We start from the raw sequence: 27,531 nt of genomic DNA on the forward strand, positions 1-27,531 counted from the left end.
GTCTAAAGAGGATATAGCCTAATATTTGCTTACACACTTAGAATGCCATTTTAGTGATTTCTCAACTACTCAAGGAAGTTATTCTGTAAAAAAGAAAAAATTAATGCAATTTCGGGTTGATTCCCTAAAGATGTGGCTTAAGGATATTGTGAGCACTGAAGTAATAAACTAGTCATTAAGGCAATGTCTGCAATACCTCTTTTTTCTTTTCTGGAAAGCAACTAGTCCAAACAAGATATCCTTTTTGGCTGCCAGTCTTTATTGTATTTCCAATCCAAATAATTCTCAATTAAAAACAAATATTGCAACAGTTATGTTGCAATTTTTTGAAATAGTGATTATTTACATCTATTCAAGATATTGACGCTCAAATTGCTAAGTTGCTCATGAGGATTGTAAAGAAAAGCAACTAATCCAATCTGTTTTGGATGCCTTTTTCACTTGCTATAGAATATTACAGATATGGTGTAAAGCTTTTCTATTCATTGACATAAATATGGTTATATTAATCATGTAATCATCTCAGGAGGGCATAATCACAGAGGGACCAACCAGCAAACAGATAATTTGCAGTCCTATAAGACATTTACATGCTTTTGTGCCACATGGAAAAAGCACAGGACAAATGCCAGAGCTAGAATTTATCTTAGGGGAAATCCATCCATGAAGTAGTTACTGGTATCTTGTATCAACCTTTACAAGACACTTAGCAACACAGTGAAATTCAACAGAAGGGTGCTGAATCTGGAGAAGGTATCAGAGGCACTGGTTCCTGACATGTATTGTGTTGCCGTCACCAGCCCCCCACAAGCCGAGCAGCTGTTACTGAAGGCTTCTAGTATTTAATGGGACACATGTCTTAGTGAAGAATATAGAGCTACGTAGCTAGCAACAGTCCGACAGCATACAAGCAGATCGATTTATAGGAGTCCTTTTTCCATCCATTGACGAGCAAGATGTCATGTCATAATTATATATTTTATTTAACAGCTGATTGGTTGTCTGAGAGTCCATTGTGGGAGAACATGGCTGCAGGCAAACTGAGGATGCCTTTAAGTTATTGCTGTCCAAATTCTATTTGACAATGGATTGGAGACTTATCATGAACAGCAATAATTTCAAGTCTCAAATTTAGCACCACTTTCATACATGTCAGATTTCAATGCACGACTGTAATACCACAAAACAGGTAGCCTAAGGACAAGCCACAGCTGGCAGTCGGAGGGTCCATTCAGTAAGCAATCAAATATGCTTGGAAGTACAGCCATATTATTTGGAAATGTATGAGTGGTCAGGGCCTTGCCACGTGTCATTCATAGATGTATTATTCCAGATGCAACTAAAGGAAAACTTAGAGTGCTTCCTTTTTGAAAACAGGTTGCAAGATTAAAAAGGCCGCTGTTTCTTTTGCGTAACGAGGGGGAGCAGCACATCTTTAGCAGGATGAGACGTATCTCATAGAGCACAGGGAAGGGGGGGTATGAGCGAGACAGCATTACCATGCCTGGCTTCATAAAGAGCAGGCGCTAAGGTCTGACTGAAGTCACGTCTCTGAAAATGAAGCCTCTGCCACAGCATACATCAAGGCACAGTAAACAGGACCTTAAGGGAACACCATATACTGTGGAAATGACCTGCAGGCCATCCCAGAGGCAGACTAGAATGAAGGGGCCTGTGTGTGTTTCTGTAGCAGATGGAACACCTCCAATGTGCCTTTCTGACTGGATCCATTCTTCACAGGAGGCAGAAGGTCACAGGATCCATCAGTGTCATGTGTTGAATTCTGTGTACATCTCAATGTTAAATACAAATTTGCATAAATTCACCCCTGCCCTGGAGGGTTATCATCACATACACAAATCAGAGACAACTCAAGGGCATGTTTCCCCTTTCCCCCATGTCTGTCAATGCAGTTGGTACATTTCTTTAGAATGTACAACTTGGAACGCTTTGGTAGAAACAAGATGTGGATTTGTTGTTTTTTTATTTTTTGACTTTTCTAGTGGGTAACAGAAAAGTTTGCGTTAATAATACTTATGCATTTTAGTGCACTTCTAACATTCTGTTCGTCCAGTGAGAATTCTAAGCCTTTTATATTCCTCTTTATTTATTTAAACTAATCAACTTGATTTCACACATCAGCAGGCCACCGGCTCCAGGGAGGAAGTCTCTCGGGTCAAGCATCTAACAAGGCTTTTGGCTCTTGGTGACGACGTATGAGCAAAACAAAAAAACAAAACGGGTGCTGGGTTGGGGGGAGTTAATAATATTGACTCAGATGTCTTATGTCACTGAAGTAGCTTGGTGTGTGCATCAACAAAGTGTGTGTTTTTTTTCTTCAGTGCGTGTCCTTGAGCTTCAGCGCTGCTCAGTTGGTATCCATGTGATCGTCGGCGGCCGTGGCGCCACCTAGAGGGGAAGAGGGCGGAGGCTTGGCGGGGACGTCACCCGCATCTCTGCGTTGGTAAAATAGCACGTAGGCTGCTTTTGTCTGTGGAGGGGATAGGGGTTAGAGTTACACCACAGCAACACTGACACTCAACACCAAAGGACATGAAGTCAATGGAGAGCCATCATCACTGCTGACATTGGACACATGGAACAAATAGCTTTAAGGGTAATAATGAGTCCCACATCAGAAATGTTTATAACCAACGTTTCAAAAAACAACAAGGGCTATTCAGACCACTTGACTTTTTTCACATTTTGTTACAGCCTTATTCTAAAACCATCAATCAATATCAAATAATGAAAAAGCAAAAACAGGCTAAAAAAATAATTATAATATATATATAAATATATTATATTTACATAAGTATTCAGACCCTTTATTACAGCCGAGTCTTCTTGGGTATGACGCTACAATCTTGGCACACCTGTATTTGGGGACTTTCTCCCATTCTTCCCTGCAGATCCTCTCAAGTTCTGTCAGGTTGGATGGGGAGTGTGCTGCACAGCTATTTTCAAGTCTCTCCAGAGATGTTCGATCGGGTTCAAGTCCGGGCTCTGGCTGGGCCACTCAAGGACAGACTTGTCTCAAAGCCACTCCTGCGTTGCTTTGGCTGTGTGCTTAGGGTCGTTGTCCTGGTGGAAGGTGAACCTTCGCCCCGGTCTGAGGCCCTGAGCGCTCTGGATCAGGTTTCCATCAAGGATCTTTCTGTACTTTGCTCCGTTCATCTTTCCCTTGATCCTGACTAGTCTCCCAGTCCCTGCCGCTAAAAAACATCCCCACTGCATGATGCTGCCACCACGCTTCACCGTAGGGATGGTGCCAGGTTTCCTCCAGACGTTAACGCTTGGCTTTCAGGCCAAAGAGTCCAATCTTGGTATCATCAGAACAGAGTATCTTCCCCAGATCTGTGCCTCCACACAATCCTGTCTCGGAGTTCTATGCACAATTCCTTCGACCTCATGGCTTGGTTTTTGCTCTGACATGCACTGTCAATTGTGGGACCTTATCATAGACAGGTGTGTGCCTTTCCAAATCAATTGAATTTACCACAGGTGGATTCCAATCAAGTTGTACAAACATCAAGTATGATCAATGGAAACAGGATGCACCCGAGCTCAATTACAAGTCTCATAGCAAAGGGTCTGAATACTTATATAAATAAGGTATTGAGCTGACAAGGCAAACATCTGTCATTCTGCCCCTAAGCAAGGTAGTTCCCCGGGGGCCAATGATGTGTATGTCAATAAAGGCAGCCCCACCCCCGCACCTCTCTGATTTAAAGGGGTTGGGTTAAATGCGGAAGACACATTTCAGTTGTACAACTGACTAGGTATCCCCCTATATTTCTGTTTAATTTTTAAAACATTTGCAAACATTTCTTAACCTGTTTTCACTTCGTCACTATGGGGTATTGTGTGTAGACTGATGAGGATTAGTATTTATTGAATCCATTTCAGAATAAGGCTGTTACGTACCCATGTGGAAAAAGTCTAGGGGTCTGAATACTTTCCGAATGCACTGTATACAGTTACACATGAACGGAAGGTTTGAAGTGGCTCACTCACCACAATCTGATCCTCCGAGGCAGCCGATACACTACTGTCATCAAAGTAATGCCACTTCCCATCAGCTTTGTTCTTGCCGTAGGCTGTGTCTAAAGGTACAAGATATTGGAGGAACATTAGAAAACTACATCATGGTCAGGGAGGTCTAAAGTTGAGCTGGGATGAATAGCTGATGAACTAGTTAACACTAGCAGGCCTGGTTAGTCACCACCAAACAAGAGCTTGGCCAAAATACATGAAAAGGTTTGAGGAAATAGAAATTGATAAAGTTCACACTTCATGCCATGTAAGTGGGAACCAACAGTCGAAACACCACTGACTGTTTTACCAACTGAAATTTGACCTGCTTCAGGTTACCAGGTACTAAAACAAATAGTTTTATCAGCAGATAATATTATGCAGATAGCAGGGCTGGACCTTGCCATACTGCCGCCATGAGCAAGACTAAGACTTATCAAGGCCTTTATTTATCAGAAATTCCTTTAAGACAATACAGACACCCTGGTGTAAGTTTTTATCTAGGTCTGAGAGTCTGCATTAAGGATAGACCTGGGTGTTACTGGCAGAAGCAACCATTACTCACAGTGGCCTCCTCCCATTCCTCCATAGTGGTTGGAGACAGCAATGAGGTCATAAACATAGGGTCCGGCCTTTGGGTCACACACAAACTCAGACATGTTCAGGTCCCTGTGTGGAGAGAGAAGACGTCATTAGCAAAACCTACTACTACACATTACATACACACAATGACTTGGACTGACAGCTAAACACACAAACACAGGGCTGTACAGAAAACCATGTTAATTTTATCAAGTGTGATTCAACAACTGACTGGCTTTCTTGATGTCTATAGTATTCTTTCTTTCTGGTATGCAATCTGGTTTCCACTCAGGTTATGGATGTGTCACTGCAACCTTAAAGATCCTCAATGATGTCAACATTGCCCTTGATTCTCTCATCCATTTATATGGGGCGGCAGGGTAGCCTAGTGGTTAGAGCGTTGGACTAGTAACCGGAAGGTTGCCCCCGAGCTGACAAGGTACAAATCTGTCGTTCTGCCCCTGAACAGGCAGTTAACCCACTGTTCCTAGGCCGTCATTGAAAATAAGAATTTGTTCTTAACTGACTTGCCTAGTTAAATAAAGGTAAAATAAATTATGCAGATGATAGTCTCATACTCAGCTGGCCCCTCCCTGGATGTTGTATTAAATGCTCTACAACAAAGCTTTCTTAGTGTCCAACAAGCTTTCTTTACCCTTAATCTTGTTCTGAACACCTCCAAAACAAAGGTCATGTGGTTTGGTAAGAAGAATGCCTCTCTCCCCACAGGTGTGTTTACTACCTCTGAGGGTTTAGAGCACTTGGGAGTATGGCTAGACAGTACACTGTCTTTCTCTCAGCACATATCAAAGCTGCAGACTAAAGTTAAATCTAGACTTGGTTTCCTCTATCGTAATCGCTCCTCTTTCACCCCAGCTGCCAAACTAACCCTGATTAAGATGACCATCCTAGGGGTGCTAGGGGTGCTCTCGAGCGGCTAGATTTTCCTCACCAGTCGGTCATCAGATTTGCCACCAATGCTCCTTATAGGACACATCACTGCACTATTTTCTCCTCTGTAAACTGGTCATCTCTGTATACCCGTCGCAAGACCCACTGGTTGATGCCTATTTATAAAACCCTCTTATGGCTCACTCCCTCCTATCTGAGATATCTACTGCAGCCCTCATCCTCCACATACAACACCCATTCTGCCAGTCACATTCTGTTAAAGGTTCCCAAAGCACACACATCCCTGGGTCGCTCCTCCTTTCAGTTCTATGCAGCTAACAACTGGAACAAGCTGCAAAAAAACACTCAAACTGGACAGTTTTATCTCAATCTCTTCATTCAAAGACTCAATCATGGACACGCTTACTTAGTTGTGGATGCTTTGCGTGATGTATTGATGTCTTGACATGTGTTGCTACCATTTTGTTATTGTGTTGCCATGTGTCTTAGGTCTCTCTTTATGTAGTGTTGTGTGTATTGTCCTACATTTATATATTATTATTATTAAAAAAATAAAAATAAACCCAGCCCCCGTCCCCGCAGGAGGTCTTTTGCCTTTTGGTAGGCCGTCATTGTAAATAAGAATTTGTTCTTAACTGACCTGCCTAGTTAAATAAAATTAAAGTTTATACTGGACATGTCATCAACACTGAACCCAGTGTGGAGGATGGTGGTCAGCTAGCGCTTCAGCTGATACACTGGTGCGAGAGGTGAGGTACAATAGATGGCTTTGTCGGTCTCAACCATCCTCAGTAAGCATGAGTCAGGTTCTTGGAAGCTGCAGGGCTTGTCAAGGTCAGTTACATTTAATTCCTGGCTTCCTGGTTCCTGCTGGATAATGTGACTCAGTAGAGATCAGAGTACACAGCACAGGGAGACTCACGGGCATTCAGCCAGACAACCCCCACACAGGTAGCTTTTATATAACATTATTTCAAATGGCTTCTTGTCCCAACCTGGAGAATAACCTGAGTATTCTGCTAATGGAAAATACATTCAAATGACCCTGGTTTAGTTTAAAGAGCCTTTTGTGATGGTGAAATTCCTCGTGTAGTTGTTACCCAATGTAACTATACCACAGATGCTATTTGTGTCTGTTGGAGCTTGACGTCAGTTTCTCTGACAGTTGAGACTACTCAAATGGACAAAGGCCTTGTGTATTGTATGTGTGTGTGTGTACACACAGGGTTGGGGAGAAGTAAGGGATACCAACCAACAAAAAACAAAAAAAGAGAAAAAAAGGGTAACTCATTTGTTACATTACCAGCAAAAATACTGTAATCAGATTAGATACTTTTGAAAAACTAGATGATTACTTCCAAGGATTACTTTAAAATTCAGAAAGGATGTTAGGCACAAGTTTAAGTTTGTTCCACCTGAGCGAGAAAAGAGCAGGAATAGGCTTTTGTATGTTATAGTCCAAGCTATGTCCAATTGTGCGACTGCTGTCGGTATCCAAAGATTATCCAACTTGAATAAACGCTTGGAGGTAAGGATGACAGCAGTGTAGTCTACAGCGATACGGATCACTTATTATTGATATCTACATAGCGCATTGATGTGAATCACACTTCTGCTCTCTCATTTAGATATATGTGCCTTACGGATTGTGGTTGTTGTGGATGGCTGTTCACAAATCTAAATGTGTATTTGAACCCAATAATGGTTGAATTCAAGAAAATTAAGCTGCCTATCAATCACTGGTTTTTGAAACTAGTTAACAGCTAGTGAAAAAAGCGCTCTTGCAACAGCTGCATAGTGCAGATCCCAGTCTATGGAATAAAAGTGGGGCTAATATTGCTCAATCTAATTAAATAATAAATCCATAGGCCTAATGGACACATGCTCAAACACACACTTTTGATAGACTTAAAGGGGCAATCTGTAGTTGCTACATCCATTTATATATATATATATATACATCCATTTATATATATATATATATACACATCCATTTATATATATATATATATATATATACAGTGCCTTGCGAAAGTATTCGGCCTCCTTGAACTTTGTGACCTTTTGCCACATTTCAGGCTTCAAACATAAAGATATAAAACTGTATTTTTTTGTGAAGAATCAACAACAAGTGCGACACAATCATGAAGTGGAACGACATTTATTGGATATTTCAAACTCTTTTAACAAATCAAAAACTGAAAAATTGGGCGTGCAAAATTATTCAGCCCCTTTACTTTCAGTGCAGCAAACTCTCTCCAGAAGTTCAGTGAAGATCTCTGAATGATCCAATGTTGACCTAAATGACTAATGATGATAAATACAATCAACCTGTGTGTAATCAAGTCTCCGTATAAATGCACCTGCACTGTGATAGTCTCAGAGGTCCGTTAAAAGCGCAGAGAGCATCATAAAGAACAAGGAACACACCAGGCAGGTCCGAGATACTGTTGTGAAGAAGTTTAAAGCCGGATTTGGATACAAAAAGATTTCCCAAGCTTTAAACATCCCAAGGAGCACTGTGCAAGCGATAATATTGAAATGGAAGGAGTATCAGACCACTGCAAATCTACCAAGACCTGGCCGTCCCTCTAAACTTTCAGCTCATACAAGGAGAAGACTGATCAGAGATGCAGCCAAGAGGCCCATGATCACTCGATGAACTGCAGAGATCTACAGCTGAGGTGGGAGACTCTGTCCATAGGACAACAATCAGTCATATATTGCACAAATCTGGCCTTTATGGAAGAGTGGCAAGAAGAAAGCCATTTCTTAAAGATATCCATAAAAAGTGTCGTTTAAAGTTTGCCACAAGCCACCTGGGAGACACACCAAACATGTGGAAGAAGGTGCTCTGGTCAGATGAAACCAAAATTGAACTTTTTGGCAACAATGCAAAACGTTATGTTTGGCGTAAAAGCAACACAGCTGAACACACCATCTCCACTGTCAAACATGGTGGTGGCAGCATCATGGTTTGGGCCTGCTTTTCTTCAGCAGGGACAGGGAAGATGGTTAAAATTGATGGGAAGATGGATGGAGCCAAATACAGGACCATTCTGGAAGAACCTGATGGAGTCTGCAAAAGACCTGAGACTGGGACGGAGATTTGTCTTCCAACAAGACAATGATCCAAAACATAAAGCAAAATCTACAATGGAATGGTTCAAAAATAAACATATCCAGGTGTTAGAATGGCCAAGTCAAAGTCCAGACCTGAATCCAATCGAGAATCTGTGGAAAGAACTGAAAACTGCTGTTCACAAATGCTCTCCATCCAACCTCACTGAGCTCGAGCTGTTTTGCAAGGAGGAATGGGAAAAAAATTCAGTCTCTCGATGTGCAAAACTGATAGAGACATACCCCAAGCGACTTACAGCTGTAATCGCAGCAAAAGGTGGCGCTACAAAGTATTAACTTAAGGGGGCTGAATAATTTTGCACGCCCAATTTTTCAGTTTTTGATTTGTTAAAGAAGTTTGAAATATCCAATAAATGTCGTTCCACTTCATGATTGTGTCCCACTTGTTGATTCTTCACAAAAAAATACAGTTTTATATCTTTATGTTTGAAGCCTGACATGTGGCAAAAGGTCGCAAAGTTCAAGGGGGCCGAATACTTTCGCAAGGCGCTGTGTGTATGCATGCGTGTGTGTGTGTATATATATATATATATATATATAAAATATTCTGATTGAAATGATATGTAGTAGAAAGCGATGAGTTAAAAGAAGCCTACATAACCAATATTTGATTCAGCTATGTAAACTTTAACATTACAGGATAAATAAATAGATATCGTTCAATTGGTAACATACATTTTGGTTTTCTTCTAATGCCTTTTAAGGAGAAAGTAATCGAAAAGTAACTGAATGTAATCAGATTATGTTACTAAGTTTGGGTAATCCCAAAAATTATCCATCTTGGCACTCTCCCTCAATTGTAAAATATATATATATATTTTGGAAGCTATAGAAATGCATTTATTAATGTCCACATTTGTTTTTGCCACTGACTCTTAGACACCTTAATGCATATGTTTTACTTATACTATGTGAGCTAAACAAAATTAAAAAATAAATCTTAAATACATGTAATTTTGTCGTTGAAACATTTAATTGAAATACTGTAGAATTCCATTTATTTCCTATGGAGGACTGCTTCTTCTATGCCTCATTGGCCAATACACAGCAAACCAGGGTTTCTATAAATTTAGAAAACCAGCACCCTCTAGTGTAAAGCTGTGTCAATTCCTTGGGTCCATAAAAGTTGACGACAAAACAAAATAATGCTTTCATTGTTTGACCTCTCAAAATACAAATAATAAAGAGTACAGACAATGTCCATCTCAATGTGAATCATTGTCGATAAAATAAATACAAAAAGGACCCATGTCAGTTAGAACTGTTCCACCTCTTGGCATAGTGCGGTCTGTACCTGACAGGGAAGTCCACCACTGTGTCCAGCTTGTCCCTCCAGCAGCGATTGTAGGAAAAACGCTTCAGGTGGACCACCAGGATGCGAGGCAAAGACCACAAGTCAAACTTCTTTGTGGCCTGTTGGTGCTTCTTGCAGGTGGGGCAATACCTGTGTGAACAAGTGAAGAATCATTGATTTCAGTAGAACATAAAAACAGCATTAAAATTCACCACAGAACGTAGTGGTTTCAACAGCGTAGGGAGTAGAGTGCTATGGACTAGTGTATCTTTTTGAGCCTGTAAGACAGTGCTGTAGTGATGGTGGGTCTCACCATGGGTCATGCTCTCCTAGTGTCTCCATGGTAGTGAAGAGCTCAATGCATTCCCTCAGAGCCACCGTGGCCTTCTTCTTCGGGGCCTGGAGCATGCTCTCATGCTTCTCATATGCCTACAGTACAGAGGATACCTTTACTGAGTCACAGGCATACACACCGTATAGACATAGCCAGGTACACATCCCATGAAATAATTACGTTTTTTTTTTTCAGGTAACAATGTAAATGCCAAAGCCTGCCACCTTATCCTCCAACAGAGCAGTTTCTTTATTAGTGCCTAAATGTTATTTTATCTACTGTACAGTTTTGTTTATGCATATATATGAATGTACACTGAACTAAAATGTAACAATTTAAAAGATTTTACTGTTTACAGTTCACATAAGGAAATCCGTCAATTGAAATACATTCATTGGGCCCTAATCTTTGGATTTCACACGACTGGGAATACAGACATGCATCTGTTGGTCCGATAGCTTAAAAAAACCAAAAATATATAATAATAATAATAATAATACTAATAATAATAATATTAATAATAAGGGCGTGGATCACAAAACCAGTCAGTATCTGGTGTGACCAACATTTGCCTCATGCAGTGCAACATCTCCTTTGCATAGAGTTGATCAGGCTGTTGATAGTGGCCTGAGTACTGTTCTCCCACTCCTTTTCAATTGCTTGGATTAGTTGCTGGATATTGGTAGGAACTGGAACATGCTTTTTATTTAACCACACAAGTCAGTCAATAAATTCTTATTTACAATGACGGTCTACCAAAAATGTCTCCTGTGGGGGCTGGGATTAAAAATAAAAATATAGGACAAAGCACACATTGTGTCAAGAGAGAGAACACTACATAAAGAGAGACCTAAGAGAACCTAGCAAGGCAGCAACACATGGTACAAACATTATTGGGAACATACAACAGCACAAAGGGCAAGAAGATAGAGAAGGTTTTCATACACATCAATCCAGAGCATCCCAAACATGCTCAATGGGTGATATGTCTGTGTATGCAGGCCGCTTCCAGAAATTGTGTACAGATCCTTGCGACATGGGGCTGTGAATTATCATGTTGAAACATGAGGTGATGGTGGCGGATGAACACTACAACAATGCATTTTATCAATGGCCCAATTGTGCTCGTTGTCTGTAGCTTATAGCCTATCCATGCCATAGGCCACTACCACGAAGAGTACACTACTCCAGCATGCCAGTGGCAATCGAAGGTGAGCATTTTCCCACTGAAGTCGGTTACGACTCCAAATTGCAGTCATGTCAAGACCCAGGTGAGGACGACAAGCACGTAGATGAGCTTCCCTGGAACAGTTTGACAGAAGTTCTTTGGTTGTGCAAACCCAGTTAAATCAGCTGTCCGAGTGGATGGTCCCAGTCAAACCCACAGGTGAAGAAGCCGGATGTGGAGGTCTAAGGCTGGCGTGGTTACACATGGTCTGCGGTTGAGGCCGGCCGGACGTACTGCCAAATTCCCTAAATTGACGTTGGAGTCGGCTTATGGTATAGAAATTAACATTCCATTCTCTGGCAACAGCTCTGGTGAACATTCCTGCAGTCAGCATGCCAAGTGCATGCTCCCTCAAAATTGAGACATCCGTTTCATTGTGTTGTAGGACAAAACAGCACATTTTAGAGTGTCCTTTCATTGTCCCCAGCACAAGGTGCACCAGTGTAATGATCATGCTGTTTAATCAGCTTTTTGATATGCCACACCTGTCCGGTGGATGGATTATCTTGGCAAAGGAGAAATGTTCACAAACCGGGATGTAAACAAATCTGTGAACAACATTTTAGAGAAATATGTTTGTGCATATGGAACATTTCTGGGATCTTTTACTTCAGCTCATCACAAATGGGACCAACACTTCACATATAGATTTTTGTTCTGTGTATAATAACTGACCAATAATCAAGGGTCGTGATAATGCAGGATTCAGCAGTTTTCATACAGAAAAGGAAAGTTCAAACAAAGCATTTTGCAAACTCTGCTTGGCTTCAGGTTCACTTCAAATCATTAATGTAAATGGAGGAATTTAGCGCTTCAGTAGTACTTCACTCAGATGAAATATACACTAGACACACACACTACATCCAGAAAGTATTCAGACCCCATAACATTTCCCCCAATGTTAGGTTACAGCCTTATTCTAAAATTAATTAAATAAAACAATTATCTACAGAAAATACCCCATAATGAAAGTGAAAACAGTTGTACAATTCTGCAAATGTATTAAAATAACAGAATTAACTTATTTACCTAGGTGCTATGAGACGCTATGAGAAAATGTGCTCAGGTGCATCCTGTTTCCATTAATCAATCTTGAGATGTTTCTACAACTTGTTTGGAATCCACCTGTGGTAAATTCAATTGATTGGACATGACTTGGAAAGGCACACACCTGTCTATACAAGGTCCCACAGTTAACAGTGCATGTCAAAGCAAAAACCAAGACATGAGGTCAAAGGATTTGTCCGTAGAGCTCTGAGACAGGATTGAGTCGAGGCACAGATCTGGGGAAGGGTACCAAAGAAATGTCTGCAGCATTGAAGATCCCCAAGAACATACTGGCCTCCCTCTATCATTCTTAAATGAAAGAAGTTTGGAACCACCAAGACTCTTCCTAGAGCAGGCCGCCCAGCCAAACTGAGCAATCAGGGGAGAAGGGCCTTGGTCAGGGAGGTAACCAAGAACTCGATGGTCACTCTGACAAAGCTCCGGAGTTCCTCTGTGGAGATGGGAGAACCTTCCAGAAGGACAACAATCACTGTATCACTCCACCAAATCAGGCTGTAGTGGTAGTGGCCAGATGGATGCCACTCCTCAGTAAAAGGCACATGACAGCCCGCTTGGTGCTGGCCAAAAGGCTCAAAGAGAACTGACCATGAGAAACAAGATGATCTGGTCTGATGAAACCAAGATTGAATTCTTGGTCTGAATGCCAAGCGTCACATCTGAAGGAAACCTGGCATCATCCCTATGGTGAAGCACGGTGGTGGCAGGATTATGCTGTTTTTCAGCAGCAGGGACTGGGAGGATCCAGGGAAAGATGAACGGAGCAAAGTACAGAGATCCTTGATGAAAACCTGTTCCAGAAAGCTCCGAACCTCAGACTGGGGAGAAAGTTCACCTTGCAACAGGACAACAACCTTATGCACACAGCCAAGACTACGCAGGAGTGGCTTTTGGACAAGTCTCTGAATGTCCTCGAGTGGCCCAGCCAGAGCGGATTTGAACATCTCTGGAGTGTATAGGTCGACTTATGATTTTTCAACGCCGATACCAATTATTGGAGGACCAAAAAAAGGTGATACCGATTAAATCGGACGATTTTTATATATTTGTAATAATGACAACAATACTGAATGAAAACTTATTCCAACTTTACATAATAGATATCTATTTTTTTAGTCTCATAAATAATGAAACATGTTCAATTTGGTTTAAATAATGCAAAAGCAGTGTTGGAGAAGAAAGTATACGTGCCATACAAAAAGCCTTAGTATTGCCAGCCTAATCTTGGGAGCTGATAGGCTTGAAGTCATAAACAGCGCTGTGATTCAAGCATTGCTATGAGCTGCTGGCAAACGCAGTAAAGTCTGAATGAATGCTTACGAGCTGCCGCCTACAACCGCTCAGTCAGACTGCTCTATCAAATATCAAAATCATAGACTTAAATTTTAATATAATAAACACAGAAATACGAGCCTATGGTCAAATCCAGAAACTATCATTTCAAAAACAAAACGTTTATTCTTTCAGTGAAATACGGACCCATTCCGTATTTTATCAAACGGGTGGCAACCCTAAGTCTAAATATTGGTGTTACATTGCACAACCTTCAATGTTGTCATAATTATGTAAAACTCTGGCAAATTAGTTCAGTTTGCAATGAGCCAGGCAGCCCAAACTGTTGCATATACCCTGGCTCTGCGTGCAATGAATGCAAGAGAAGTGACACAATTTCCCTAGTTAATATTGCCTGCTAACATGAATTACTTTTAACTAAATATGCAGGTTTAAAAAAATATACTTCTGTGTATTGATTTTAAGAAAGGCATTGATGTTTATGGTTAGGTACATTTGTGCAATTGTGCGATTGTGCTTTTTCGCAAATGCACTTTTGTTAAAACATCACCTGTTTGGCGAAGTAGGCTGTGATTCGATGATAAATTAACAGGCACCACATTGATTATATGCAACGCAGGACAAGCTAGATAAACTAGTAATATCATAAACCATGCGTAGTTAACTAGTGCTAGCTAGCAACTTACCTTGACGCTCCCCATCCAACAGCGCTTGAGAGGATCTGCAGATGTGCCAAGCTTGTTGCGTCATACCCAAGAAGACTTGAGGTTGTAATCACTGCCAAAGGTGCTTCAACAAAGTACTGAGTAAAGGTTCGGCATTCTTGTGTAAATGTGACCAGTTCTTTTAATATTTTTTATAAATTTGCAAAAATGTAAAAACTGTTTTTGCTTTGTCACTATGGGGTATTGTGTGTAGATTGAGGGAGAAAAAACAATATGTTTTAGATAAAGGCTTTAATGTAACAATGTTGGAAAAGTCAAGGGGTCTGAACTTTCCAAATGCATTGTACACACAAGTATGTGGACACCCCTTCAAATTTGTGGATTCGCCTATTTCAGCCACACCCGTTGCTGACAGGTGTATAAAAACGAGCACACCGTCATGCAATCTCCATAGACAAACATTGGCATTAGAATGGCCTTACTGTAGAGCTCAGTGACTTTCAACGTGGCACCGTCATAGGATGCTAGCATTCCAAAAAGTTTAACATTTCTGCCCTGCTAGAGCTATCCCAGTCAACTAAATTTGGTTATTGGGAAGTGGAAACGTCTAAGAGCAACAACGGCTCAGCCGCGAAGTGATAGGCCACACAAGCTCATAGAACAGGACTGCAGAGTTCCTGAAGTACGTAGGAATCGTCTGTCCTTGGTTGCAACACTACCGGGTTCCAAACTGCCTCTGGGAAGCATCGTCAGCACAAGAACTGTTTGTCAGGAGATTCATGAAATGGGTTACCATGGCCGAGCAGCCGCACACAATCCTAAAATGCACAATGCCAAGCGGCAGCTCGTGGTTAAAAGCTCGCCGCCATTGGACTCTGGAGCAGAGGAAACGCGTTCTCTGAAGTGAGGAATCACGCTTCACCATCTGTCAGTCTGACGGAAGAATCTGGGGCCAGGAGAACGCTACCTGCCCCAAAGCGTAGTGCTAACTAAGGTTTGGTGGAGAAGGAATAATAGTCTGTGGCTGTTTTTAATTGTTTGAGCTAGGCCTCTTAGTTCCAGTGAAGGGAAATCTTCACGCTACAGTATACAATGACATTCTAGACGATTCTGTGCTTCCAACTTTGCGGCAACAGTTTGGGGGAAGGCCCTTTCCTGTTTCAGCATGACAATGCCCCAGTAAACAAAGCGAGGTCCATAGAGAAATGGTTTGTCGAGATCATGGTGGAAGAACTTGACTGGCCTGCACAGAGCCCTGACCTCAACCCCATCGAACATCTTTGGGATGAATTGGAATTGGACTGTGAGCCAAGCTTAAATCGCACAACATCAGTGCTGGACCTCACTAAAGCTCGTGGCTAAATGGAAGCAAGTCTCTGCAGCAATGTTGAAACATCCAGTTGCCTTCCCAGAAGAGTAGAGGCTGATGTAGCAGCACAGGGGGTACCAACTCCATATTAATTACCATGATTTTGGAATGATGTTCGACGAGCAGTTGTCCACATACTTTTGGTCATGGAGTGTATTTGCTCTCTTCATTGCATCACCAGACAGCGCTCTGACTGATGTGTAGGCTACTTCTCTCTGGTGTAGTTTTTGTCCGATAGAAAGTTCAAATGCGAGATGAACTTCAAACAAACATTAGGAAATGTCGCTGGCTACATTCTGTCTATTAAACACAGAAATATGATGGCCATGCATTGTTTTTTGCAAAAAAATAACTTGCTTTTTCATTGTGAGCTAATTTACTTGTGGCTGTTAGCAAAATAGCTTTGCACTTCTTTGTCTGTTGACATCTGATGTTGTACTAAACTATCGTGGCAGTCCCCTTTTTTATTTATTATTTATTGAAAAAAAACAAAAAAAACACTACTTTCAATATCAAACGCAGATTTATTGATGTCTGCGTATTGTAAAGGCAGATTTCTGACAGCTAATGCAACCCTTAATAGATTATGTAATGTATTATCGATGACGCCAAAGGAAATACTGTACCATGTTTGACTATCATTGTTTTTAGTGTCTCAAAACTCAATAGGAGTGGTCCACAATGTTTTTTGTATTGGCAATTATGGTATCATTTTTCAAACTCTAACTCCGCCAAGAAAGGCTTTGGGTCCACCCGATCAAGTCAACTGAAAGTGTACTGACCTCTGCTTCCTGATCGTCATAACACAGTTTCTTTGAGTCCGAGTCCCAGTCGATCGCTACTGTGGAATGTGCTACGGGGGAGATAAGGTACTTTGGTCAGCTTGCAACTCACATCTAAAGCCGGTTCTCTAATTCAAGAAACATTGTAAATCACCTGGGACTTCTGAAAAACAAGTTTCAACTTTTCTTTCCAAGACGTTTTTTAAACTGGTTGAAGCACTCAAAAGTTAAATGGGAGACTAAATACTAACTATTTAGTTTGAGGATGTTTCCGTCGCAAGGCAGTGGACTGATGTTGGCCGTTCCGTAAGAGTTGACCATGCTGAAGGAGAACAGTTTGGGCGGGGTGCTGGAGCACGGCTTGGTTTTAGGGCCATTCTCCAGGTCTGAGGCGTCCTCCTCCTCTGACTGTCCGTTCTCTGGCTCCGGACTCACCTGTTGATCCATGGCCTCCTCCTCACCTGGAAGTTGGAAATCACACAAGCCATGTCAGACCATGGGAATGAAATAGGGCACATGTACATGAATGCAAAACTAAAATGTGCTTGGTACACATTCATAAGATAATAAATAACATAATAAAGAAACTAATAGGTGTACGAGATGTAAGTAACTGTGCTGCCTTTAGACAGTCCGTGTTGTTGCTTACCTTCACACACCCCGTTCCCGTTGGAGGTTCCTGAATGGTTGCTGCTGTTGCTGGAGCTGCAGGATGCCCCGTCTGACAGGGGGCTACCACTCCCACTCGCTGCAGCGTTGCGATTGGAGGATGTTGCTGAGCACTCTGCTGACTGGCTGCAGCTGGCGGAGGAGGCGGAGGCTGAGGCCCTCCCATCACCGGTGGAGCTTTGAGAGCGCGTCACGTAGCGCCTGGGTTGGGGGAAAGTTTGTCAATATTGTACATTTTAAAGGCCCAATGCATCCATCCATTTTTATATCAATATAAAATACTTTTGGGGTAGCAATTAAGTACATTACTAGAATAGATATCCATTAAAATGGGCAAAAAAATGTTTTGGGCAAAAAAGTATTTCTCAAGCAAGAATTTTGGAAGTAGTCAGAGGGGAGGTGGAACCTGAAAACCAGCCGTTATTGGCAGAGAGGTTTGAACTCTGTTATTGATATATTTACCAATTTACCACATGGTGATGTCACCATGGAAAGCCGAAACTCCCGCCCATGCAAACCTACTGATTAGAAGGTCCTATGTAGATTGTATTTTCAACCAGCAACTATCAGGAATAACATTGATAAAATTGTCACACTTTCACAGTGTTAGTTTCACCAGCTGTTGTACAATATTATACATAGAATCGACTGCACTGGGCCTTTAACGTTTTGCCACATATGCAAAGCTCACATTCCGCTACATGTTAAATATCTCAAGTCTGCGTGGGGCATACTGTACATATGATCACAAGTAGAAACAAAAGCAGGCCTACAGACACTGTACCCACCCAATCCTCTCCAGCACCTTCTCGTAGAGCATGTCAGCGGCCAGGTTCTGCCGGGGCACAGTGATGAGCAGGGGCTGGCCAAACAGCATGGTGCCTGTGGAGCCTCCTGTGTGCTTGGAGTGGCGCTCCCTGAAGTACACAGGCAGGTTCATACTCTCTGCATCCTCCTCCGCCACCTCATACCTGGACCACAAACATGGAGAATAATACAGTAGCATAACAGAGGTGTTTTTGTAAAAAAATATATTAAAAAAATAACATATTTCAACATCTTGTATATGTTGAGTATTTGTAGTGTTTACTGTGTGGTTATTCTAGAAACTCTTGGCTAACAAAGTAACTGGGTATGCGCAGACATCAACCACTGTTCAATATGTTATCCTCCAGTGCAAGAGAAGGGACGAGGCTTACACAAAGATGTCATCCTTCTCCATGATTTGGTTGAGGCCATCATCTCGTCTGTAGATCTTGTGGAACCGGTGATTGTAAACATCTGCCACCACCATCTAGGAGGACAGGAGAAAACATTTTTGTCAGGGGTCCCCAATTACATTCAGCCGTGGGATGATTTTTCCTTGAGCAGATGGTCAAGGGGGCCAGAACTTAGTTATCAATTATTTGTACACTGCAAATTGACCGCAAGAATCCCAAACAGATATAGTATGACAAAAACGTAATAATTTCAAACCTTCCAATTGGATGCGATCACATATGCCTCTATTCATGAGTGGGAATAATTGAGAATAGATTTTCTAAATTAAAATCCCTTTTCCCATAAATTTCGAAATAAATCACCTGTGAGCCGAATTTGGCCCACGGGCCACCTATTAGGGATCCCTGATTTATGGTTCTCTCAACTGGAGTCACTTTATCAGACCCGTCAGTTGGGCAAAATGTTAACCCTCAACTGAAGATAGTCTCACAAAAAAAAACTTTACAAAGTATTAAATTAACTACACATTTATTTAAATCTTATCAAGTCATGAACAAAATGTCACCATGAGCATGCTGTAAAAATAGAGTCCAAAAGTAAAATGGCCCTTAATCAGCTCTCACATTCTCAGCAGGGATTCCAGAGAGCCGGGACAAGGCGCTGCACAGGTCTGTCACTGAGCCAAGCTTGGGGACAACCACTCGGTACTGGGGAAGAAAAGGAGAGACGCACAGGGAGAGGAGATATTTTTACTTCTGTCTACATGGATGTTAAGACCTCAGTAGGTGAACCGTGGCCAACTCTGAAATCGAAAACAGCACAGCAGCATGTACAAAGACCACTCAGTTTCTAGGTCCCTGTTGAGACTGGTCTGGTATGCAAATGTTTGATTTACATTGCAGACAACGCAATATTGTTATTATGACAACAGTGTCTATCTCCATGGAGGGGTAAAAACAGTGCCCATCCAGTGTGTGTTACCTGCGTAGGTCTGGACTGGGGATCGATGCGGACCAAGAACACTTCCATGGTGCGGTCCTTCTTCATGGGCAGAGGCAGTGTGAGGTAGCAAAATGGGTCAAAGGTCACAGAGACCTTGGCACACTCTGGACACACCAGAGTGGATTTGAACAGGCCATGGAATATGTCCACGATGATGGAGTCATTGCGCAGGCGATGGTTAGTCCAGGCTTCCTTAGCTACAATCTGTTACACAGTAGAAGAAAACTGATTTGTACAGAGGTGATATGTTGCAGTGTGTGTGTGTGCGTGTGTGTGTGTGTGTGTGTGTGTACCTCGTCTTTCCGGCCCCCTGCATCCTGCAGGGCCAGGTAAGGCTTCTTTTTAACACGGTTCAGGTCTTCGTGAAGCCCATCCATCAGGAAGGCCAGCAGCTCCTGGGAGTCCTGCTGCTGGTACCCTGAAAACTGGGGGGCGAAGCGGCCCACTTGGGTCTGGGATATAGGGGGAACACAGAGTGGCGGTTAGAAGACTGTGCAGCTTGTCAATCACGCATGTATTAAAGTAACTGACAGTTCAATGCTCATTGCTCTATCTGCATGAGTTTGTCAGAAACTGACTGAGAAACTCCATAGAGTTTAATTGGAGAAATCTACTGGTCAAAAAGAGGGTGAGGAAGGTGCACTATAAGACAACGACAATCACAGTAGCCTATAGAAATTCAGTCCTCTGTGTCTGTGGCGCGGCTTACTTTAAAGGTGCGGGGGGCCACGTAGCTGCTGCGGCTGAGCCACATCTGCTTGACCAGGTCTGCGTAGGACTCTGCAATCTCCCCCCTCATTCCTAATGGATTCTCCCGGTTGATTTCCGCCTCATACTGGTCATCTAGGAAGTATTCCGTGAGAGGGGACGCGTTGCTCAGGCACTGCAACAAAACAGTGAGGTGAGTAAGAGGGAAATATCAGTTCAAAGTGTGAGTGAGTGAGTGAGTGGTACCTGGAGGGCAGAGTTCATGAAGCAGGTGTTGCCTAGGTTACTGAGACCACAAAGACCAGGTTGGGATGGTGACTCTCTGTAGTTGTAGGATGAGCTGTATGAGTTGTAACCTCCCAATCTGTAGAAAGAATAAGGTTGAGTCCAGTGTATAACAGATCAAACATCAACAGACTGCATAAATCTTCCTAAACATAAATGTTACTCCATTGAGCTTGCCTGACTAACTAGTGATATCCAAGTACTTTGCATATTGTGTCATAGTGACAAAATCACAGTGTGCTTGCCTATTGCCAGAGGAGGTACTGTTGTTCAGTGTACTGCCAGAGTTGCTGCTGTCCCCATTAGTTATTGTTGAGGAGATGGTTGCTGACGAGTTGGAGGAGAGCTTTGGGGAGGTAGTGAAATTCCTGGATGTGGCCGTACTAGATCTGAATAACAGGAACATAGACAACTTACTGGACAAGTTTCAGACATTTTGCACAACCAGACATGATGGAACATAAGCCATTCTAATCCAAATGTACTAATTGCCACAAAGTCCTAGAAGAGAGCAAGGGTAACCATAGACCGATTAACTTACTTTGGATGGGAGGCTTGTCTGGGCCACGTGCCGTCCTCATTCTTGCGTTCGATCACGAGCACCTGTGTGGGAAACAAGCCAGTGAGAGCCATGCCACAAAAACTAACCTCAGCTGAACCCAGCTAGTCTCACACAATCTTCCTGATCTCGTAAACTTACATAAATAAACATATGTAAGCTTGTGAGACCCGGATGGTAGTACGAGGCTAGAACCCAGGTGACCTCAAAAACAACTATCATAACATAATCAATTAGCAGTTAATAACTGCTGGGTAACAAAACATGAGAGCAAAACAACCTCTGACATTAGGAATGTTGTGATCCCTAATGGAACTAATGGTAATCAAACGTAGCTACAATTTCAACTATTGGGAGGAACAACTGATGATATAAGTGATTAAGTATACAAACGTGACACCATTGCAGCTTCCCTTAAAAAATAATTATAGTGAAACCCCTGTGCTGTGTGCCCAATGAAAACAGAGCCAGTGGTCAAAGGGTCTAGCTGTGTGTGGCCTAGGAGTGAGTGAGCTGAAGTGGGGTGTTGGGATAGAGATAGTTCTCTACCTGGCCTTGGAAGAGACCAGCATCCTGCACGGTGCTGTCTGGCTTGTTCAGCTGCTCGTATGTGTTGCTCATGTATTTGTTCCACAGTCGAGTCTCCTTCCCTGTTGGGATCTCAAATAGCGACCGCATCTCCTTCTCTATGGTGTCTGGACAGGGCACACACACAAAATATTTAGCTAAATCAAAAGTCAGAAGTGGCTGAATATGATACATATCTAGTTAGTTCACGCGTCAGTTTGCTCTCTGGCCCACAGCACAGCAAACCTCCTTTACCTATAGTGTCAGCTTTGCTGAAATGACGTGTGATCACATTGTCCATGTTGTCATTCTCACACAAGTTGAGCTCCAACAGATAGACCTCCACTTTACAGTGCTTGACAAACATACCGTGTTCAACCACCTACGGAGAGAAAGAGCAAGGTTAGAGAGAGACTAAAGGAAAAGGGTGAAACATTTTTAAATAAATTCATAGCGTCACCTTTCTGACGATGGGCCGCTGGCCCTCAAGGCAACCATACCAGCAGACAAGCTTGTTCCACGCCTCAGTGGGCACAAGGACATAGTCCAGCTCATCTATAAGGTGCTCCTTCAAGATCTGGGTCTCATGGTCTGAGAAGAAATAGAGTAAAGGTAAGTTATGACATCAATTCTTTAGAGCGAGCAAGTATTGAGTGCTTGTTTATAACTAGTTGTGTAGAATCATGCTCACAGCAGAGACAGAAGAAAACACATTGGCATACTTCACAGATTAAGATACAACATTTCACATGGTGTAAGGCTGTGAAGAATGTGTCAGTAAATATGATGCCTGCATTACCTGAGAACAGGCCTGAGTTGTCAACAGGGCCGGGATAGAGACTGTGCTCTCCAACATTGTACATATCCCAGCTGTCAAATCCCACATACTTCTTCCACTGCTTAAACCACCTGCTATCAATCAGAAACCTGCAAAAAGTAGTGCCTTGGTAAGATACTGTATTGCGAGGAATGAGGCTGACAACTTGCAGGTTAAAATAAATATCACACAAGGGTAAAAGTAATAATATATAAATGCCATTTAGCAGACACTTTAATCCAAAGTGACTTAGGTTTGTGTGCACATATTTTATGTATGAGTGGTCACGGGAATCAAACCAACTACTCTGGCGTTACCAGCACCATGCTCGGCCAACTGAGCTAAAAAAGGAACTTGCATGCAGACAACTTGTTCCACTAGTTCCTACATTATGTCTAACAATGTTAGTATTCATGGCTAGTATTCACTTATTTGGAGTATTTCTCCATCTGTCAACATACAGTACCAGTCAAAAGTTTGGACAAACCTACTCCCTCAATCAAATTTCTTTAGAAAGCCCTTTTCTACATTAGCCAATGTCACAAAGTGCTGTACAGAAACCCAGCCTAAAACCCCAAACAGCAAGCAATGCAGATGTAGACGCACAGTGGCAAGGAACAACTCCCTAGAAAAGGCCAGAACCTAGGAAGAAACCTAGAGAGGAACCAAGTGTTCCCTTTATTTTTACATTCAAGGGTTTCCTTTATTTTTATGTTGTAGATTAATAGTGTAGACATCAAAACTATGAAACACATATGGAATCATGTAGTAACCAAAAGAAAGTGTTAAACAAATCAACATTTATTTTAGATTCTTCAAAGTATCCACCCTTTGCCTTGATGACAGCGTTGCACACTTGGCATTCTCTCAACCAGCTTTGCCTGGAATGCTTTTCCAACAGTCTTGAAGGAGTTCCCACATATGCTGAGCACTTGTTGGCTGCTTTTCCTTCACTCTGCAGTCCAACTCATCCGAAACCAATACACAGCGGTTGGAACCAAAAAAAAAGAAATCACACATTTGGACTCATCAGACAAAAGGACAGATTTCCACTGGTCTAATGTCCATTGCTCGTGCTTCTTTGCCCAAAAGTAAGTATCTTCTTATTGGTGTCCTTCAGTAGTGGTTTCTTTGCAGCAATTCGACCATGAAGGCCGGATTCACGTTGATGTGTCTGTTACTTGAACTCTGTGAAGCATTTACTTGGGCTGCAATCTGAGGTGCAGTTAATTCTGATAATCTTATCCTCTGCAGCAGAGGTAACTCTGGGTCTTCCTTTCCTGTGGTGGTCCTCATGAGAGCCTGTCATCATAGCGCTTGATGGTTTTTGAACAACTGCACTTGAAGAAACGCTCAGTTCTTGAAATTTTCGGCATTGACTTACCTTCATGGTCTTAAAGTAATGGACTGTCGTTTCTCTTAGCTTATTTGAGCTATTCTTGCCATAATATGGACTTGGCCTTTTACCAAATAGGGATATCTTCTGTATACCACCCCTACCTTGTCACAACACAACTGATTGGCTAAAACACATTAAGGAAAGAAATTCCACAAATTAACTTTTAAACAAGGCACACCTGTTAATTGAAATGCATTCCAGGTGACTACCTCATGAAGCTGGTTGAGAGAATGCCAAACATGTGCAAAGCTGTCAAAGGAAAGGGTGGCTACTTTGAATAATGTCAAATATATTTTGAATTGATTAACATTTTTTGATTAACATTTGATTAAAATTTTTTTGTCCAAACTTTTGACTGGCACTATACACTTAACAAAAATATAAAATGCAACATGCATGTATAACATTGTTGGTGTCATGTTTCATGAGCTGAAATAAATGAACCCAGAAATGTTCCATACACACCAAATTTGTGCACAAATTTCAATTTGTTCACATCCCTGTTAGTGAGCATTAATCCTTTGCCAAAATGATCCATCCACCGGACAGGTGTGGCATATCAAGAAGCTGATTAAGCAGCATGATCATTACACAGGTGCACCTTGTACCGGGGACTATAAAAGGCCACTAAAATGTGCAGTTGTCACAACACAATGCCACAGCTGTCCCAAGCTTTGAAGGAGCATGCAATTGGCATGCAGACTACAGGAATATCCACCAGAGCTGTTGACAGAATTGAATGTTCATTTCTCTACCATTAGCCGCCTCCAACGCCATTTTAGAGAATTTGGCAGTGCGTCCAACCGGCCTCACAGGACCTCCACATGCTCCACTTGGGGCTTCTTCACCTGCAGGATCATCTGAGACCAGCCACCCGGACAGCTGATGAAACTGTGGGTTGGCACATCTATAGAATTTCTGCACAAACTGTCAGAAACCGCCTCAGGGAAGCTCATCTGCATGCTTGCCGTCCTCACCAGGGTCTTACCAGACTGCAGTTCTGCATCCTAACAGACTTCAGTGGGCAAATGCTCACCTTCGATGGGCACTGGAACACTGGAGAAATGTGCTGTTCACGGATGAATCCTGGTTTCAACTGTACAGGGCAGCTGGCAGACATCGTGTAGGGCGTCGTGTGGTAGAGCGGTTTGCTGATGTCAATGTTGTGAACCGAGTGCCCCGTGGTGGCAGTGGGGTTATGGTATGGGCTGGCATAAGCTACAGACAACAAACAATTGTATTTGATCAATGGCAATTTGAATGCACAGCGATACCGTGACGAAATCCTGAGGCCCATTGTTGTGCCATTCATCCACCGTCATCACCTCATGTTTCATCATGATGATACATAGCCCCATGTTGCAAGGATCTGTACACAATTCTTGGAAGCTGAAAATCCCAGTTCCTCCATAAATTACCAGACATGTCACCCATTGAGCATGTTCGGGATGCTCTGGATCAACGTATACAACATTATGTTCCAGTTAATGCCAATATCCAGCAACTTCGAGCAGCCATAGTAGAGTGGGACAACATTCCACAGGCCATAATCAACAGCCTGATCAACTCTATGTGATAGAGATGTGTCCCACTCCGAGGCAAGTGGTGGTCACACCAGATACTGACTGGTTTTCTGATCCATACCCATACCCTTTTTAAGGTATCTGTGACCAACAGATGCATATCTGTAATCCCAATCGTGTGAAACACAGACTTGGGCCCAATTAATATATTTAAAATTCCTTATTTCCTTATTGTGAACTCAGTGAAATCTTTGGAATTGTTGCATGTCAAGTGTATATTTTTCAAAACAACACCGTCTTGTGCTCTAGGTCACATTCACATACAGTAAAAGTGAGCAAGGATGTCAATCTCAAATAAGAATATCTTCCACTGCATAAACTTGTTAGCAGGATTTAACATGGTCCAAAGCTCAGGCAGTGGGAAACTTTATTTGTAAGTATCTCCCTTTTTAGAATAGGAAAAAATGATCAAGTGGCTAAATTAGCTAGGCTACTCGAAATGCGATACAAGGTACTGCAACTAAAGCCTTTATAATACCCATCTCAGATGGGTTCAAAATTAGGTCGAGTCAGCAAACTAGTCAGTCAGATAGCCATAGGCCAATAGCTGCCAATCTATTCACATCTGACATTAACTTTACCCTGTTCAGACAGGATGGGAGGCCAAAACAATGCAAGTTGTCTGGAGTCTAGCCCCAGGAACATATCAAACTTGTCATCAATCCCAACTAAAATGATTGTTTTTTTAGCTCAAGGAAACATTGTGTGAATTAATCTAGCGAGATGTAAACATCATAACATTATATGACCCGGCAGACTACTTTCTCAACTCAAGACAATTGGTACTGTAATGCCATTGTGGTTAGCCTAGCTCTTGCTGAGCCAATTGGTTGTTTCCCCTCCCTTGTTAGTCAGTACTGATTTTGCTAACTAACGTTAGTAAAATAGATACAGGAAAGAGTTTGGTTTCCAAAGTTAAAACGTTGCAAATATTTTGCCTGGAAATCTGACAGGGCCAGTCGCTGGTTGTTATCCAGTTCCAATGACAAAGCATTAGCTAGCTAGTAAGATAGCAAGCTAACTAGCTAGCATTAATTCGCAGTCACTCCACTTTATTGCATTGAAGAAGGGCCTTTGACTACACCTCGTCATGTCGTAGCTAGTTAGTCGGCTAGTAAGCTAATGTGAGCAGATATGGCTAACTTGCGCAATGCCGTGGCTTGCTAGTGAACTAACCTTAGCTATTAACTACTACTACTACTACTACTACTACTACTACTACTACTACTACTACTACTACTACGTTGCAGTGGTCGAGAAAGTAAATATTGTCGGATGAGGAGACGTAACTAACGTTAGCATGTTCATTCCTGCCCTGGCCCAACAAATCAAACCATTTCCTGTTCAATGGGAACCGGTTTACCCGTCTAATGACGGGCCTATGCTATTGCTGGCTACTTTCAGTTCCCGTGAACTGAAAGTAGATAGCTGGCTAGCATAGCAGCTATTATTGGTTAGCTAGCTAACGTTACATTCAAAACACATTACCACTCGTCGCCCTTTCGTAGAGTTGTTTTGAGAAGTGTTCCAATGCTCTGCTTTTGACTTTCGGTTGAAGGTGTCGGTATTTGAGCGGCTACCGGCTCCGGATCGGGGTCTGCCGCACTACCCGAGTCGGGTCCGCCTCCCTCGGCCATCATGCAATAAGTGAGCCAGAGTCGTGAACGCGCGGTAGAAGAACCGCGGATGCACGAGTACCAATTTGTCTTCGTGTGGCTTTCCGGCAGGCTCGACGCTATGTCGCATATTGCTGCCTTTCACAAAATTGCTTCGCCATCTAACCCTATATAGAGAAAGAGTGTACAAAACATTAGAAACACCTTCCTAATATTGAGTTGTGTCCCCCCCCTTTTGAAGTCAATTCATCTGGGCATGGACTCTACAAGATGTCGAAAGCGTTCAACAGGGATGCTGGCCAATGCTGACTCCAATGCTTCCCACAGTTGTGTCAAGTTGGCTGGATTTCCTTTGGGTGGTGGACCATTCTTGATACACATGGGAAACTTGAGTGTGAAAACCCC

General features: G+C 42.3%; 1 protein-coding gene across 1 annotated transcript; it reads right to left on the minus strand.

The window, feature by feature from the left end:
* Window positions 1-238: 238 nt before the first annotated feature.
* On the minus strand, window positions 239-27,516 carry usp4 (ubiquitin specific peptidase 4). The gene is made up of 22 exons (XM_021569212.3): window positions 26,999-27,516; window positions 22,511-22,638; window positions 22,172-22,302; window positions 21,967-22,093; window positions 21,694-21,839; window positions 21,127-21,188; window positions 20,831-20,974; window positions 20,547-20,664; window positions 20,302-20,475; window positions 19,886-20,044; window positions 19,572-19,796; window positions 19,214-19,297; window positions 18,569-18,663; window positions 18,158-18,340; window positions 17,350-17,570; window positions 16,952-17,161; window positions 16,701-16,771; window positions 10,278-10,393; window positions 9,965-10,114; window positions 4,601-4,704; window positions 4,018-4,106; window positions 239-2,491 (listed from the first exon to the last, which is right to left on the minus strand). Exons 1-22 carry the CDS (start codon window positions 27,148-27,150, stop codon window positions 2,369-2,371), a joined length of 3,012 nt encoding a protein of 1,003 aa, XP_021424887.2. The 5' UTR covers window positions 27,151-27,516; the 3' UTR covers window positions 239-2,368.
* Window positions 27,517-27,531: the final 15 nt, after the last annotated feature.

The sequence above is a fragment of the Oncorhynchus mykiss genome, chromosome 17, assembly GCF_057628025.1.
Source record: "Oncorhynchus mykiss isolate SJ-2025 chromosome 17, ASM5762802v1, whole genome shotgun sequence".
NCBI lineage: Eukaryota > Metazoa > Chordata > Actinopteri > Salmoniformes > Salmonidae > Oncorhynchus > Oncorhynchus mykiss.

What these genes read in the sequence shown, in the direction of transcription:
- usp4 (XM_021569212.3), bottom strand. Translation starts at nt 27,150, where the DNA reads ATGATGGCCGAGGGAGGCGGACCCGACTCGGGTAGTGCGGCAGACCCC. An exon ending in CTACGAAAGGGCGACGAGTG is followed by an intron (nt 22,639 to 26,998) that starts GTAATGTGTTTT and finishes TACTTTTTGCAG; the next exon opens with GTTTCTGATTGATAGCAGGT. An exon ending in GTGGTGGACTTCCCTGTCAG is followed by an intron (nt 4,705 to 9,964) that starts GTACAGACCGCA and finishes CTCTCCACACAG; the next exon opens with GGACCTGAACATGTCTGAGT.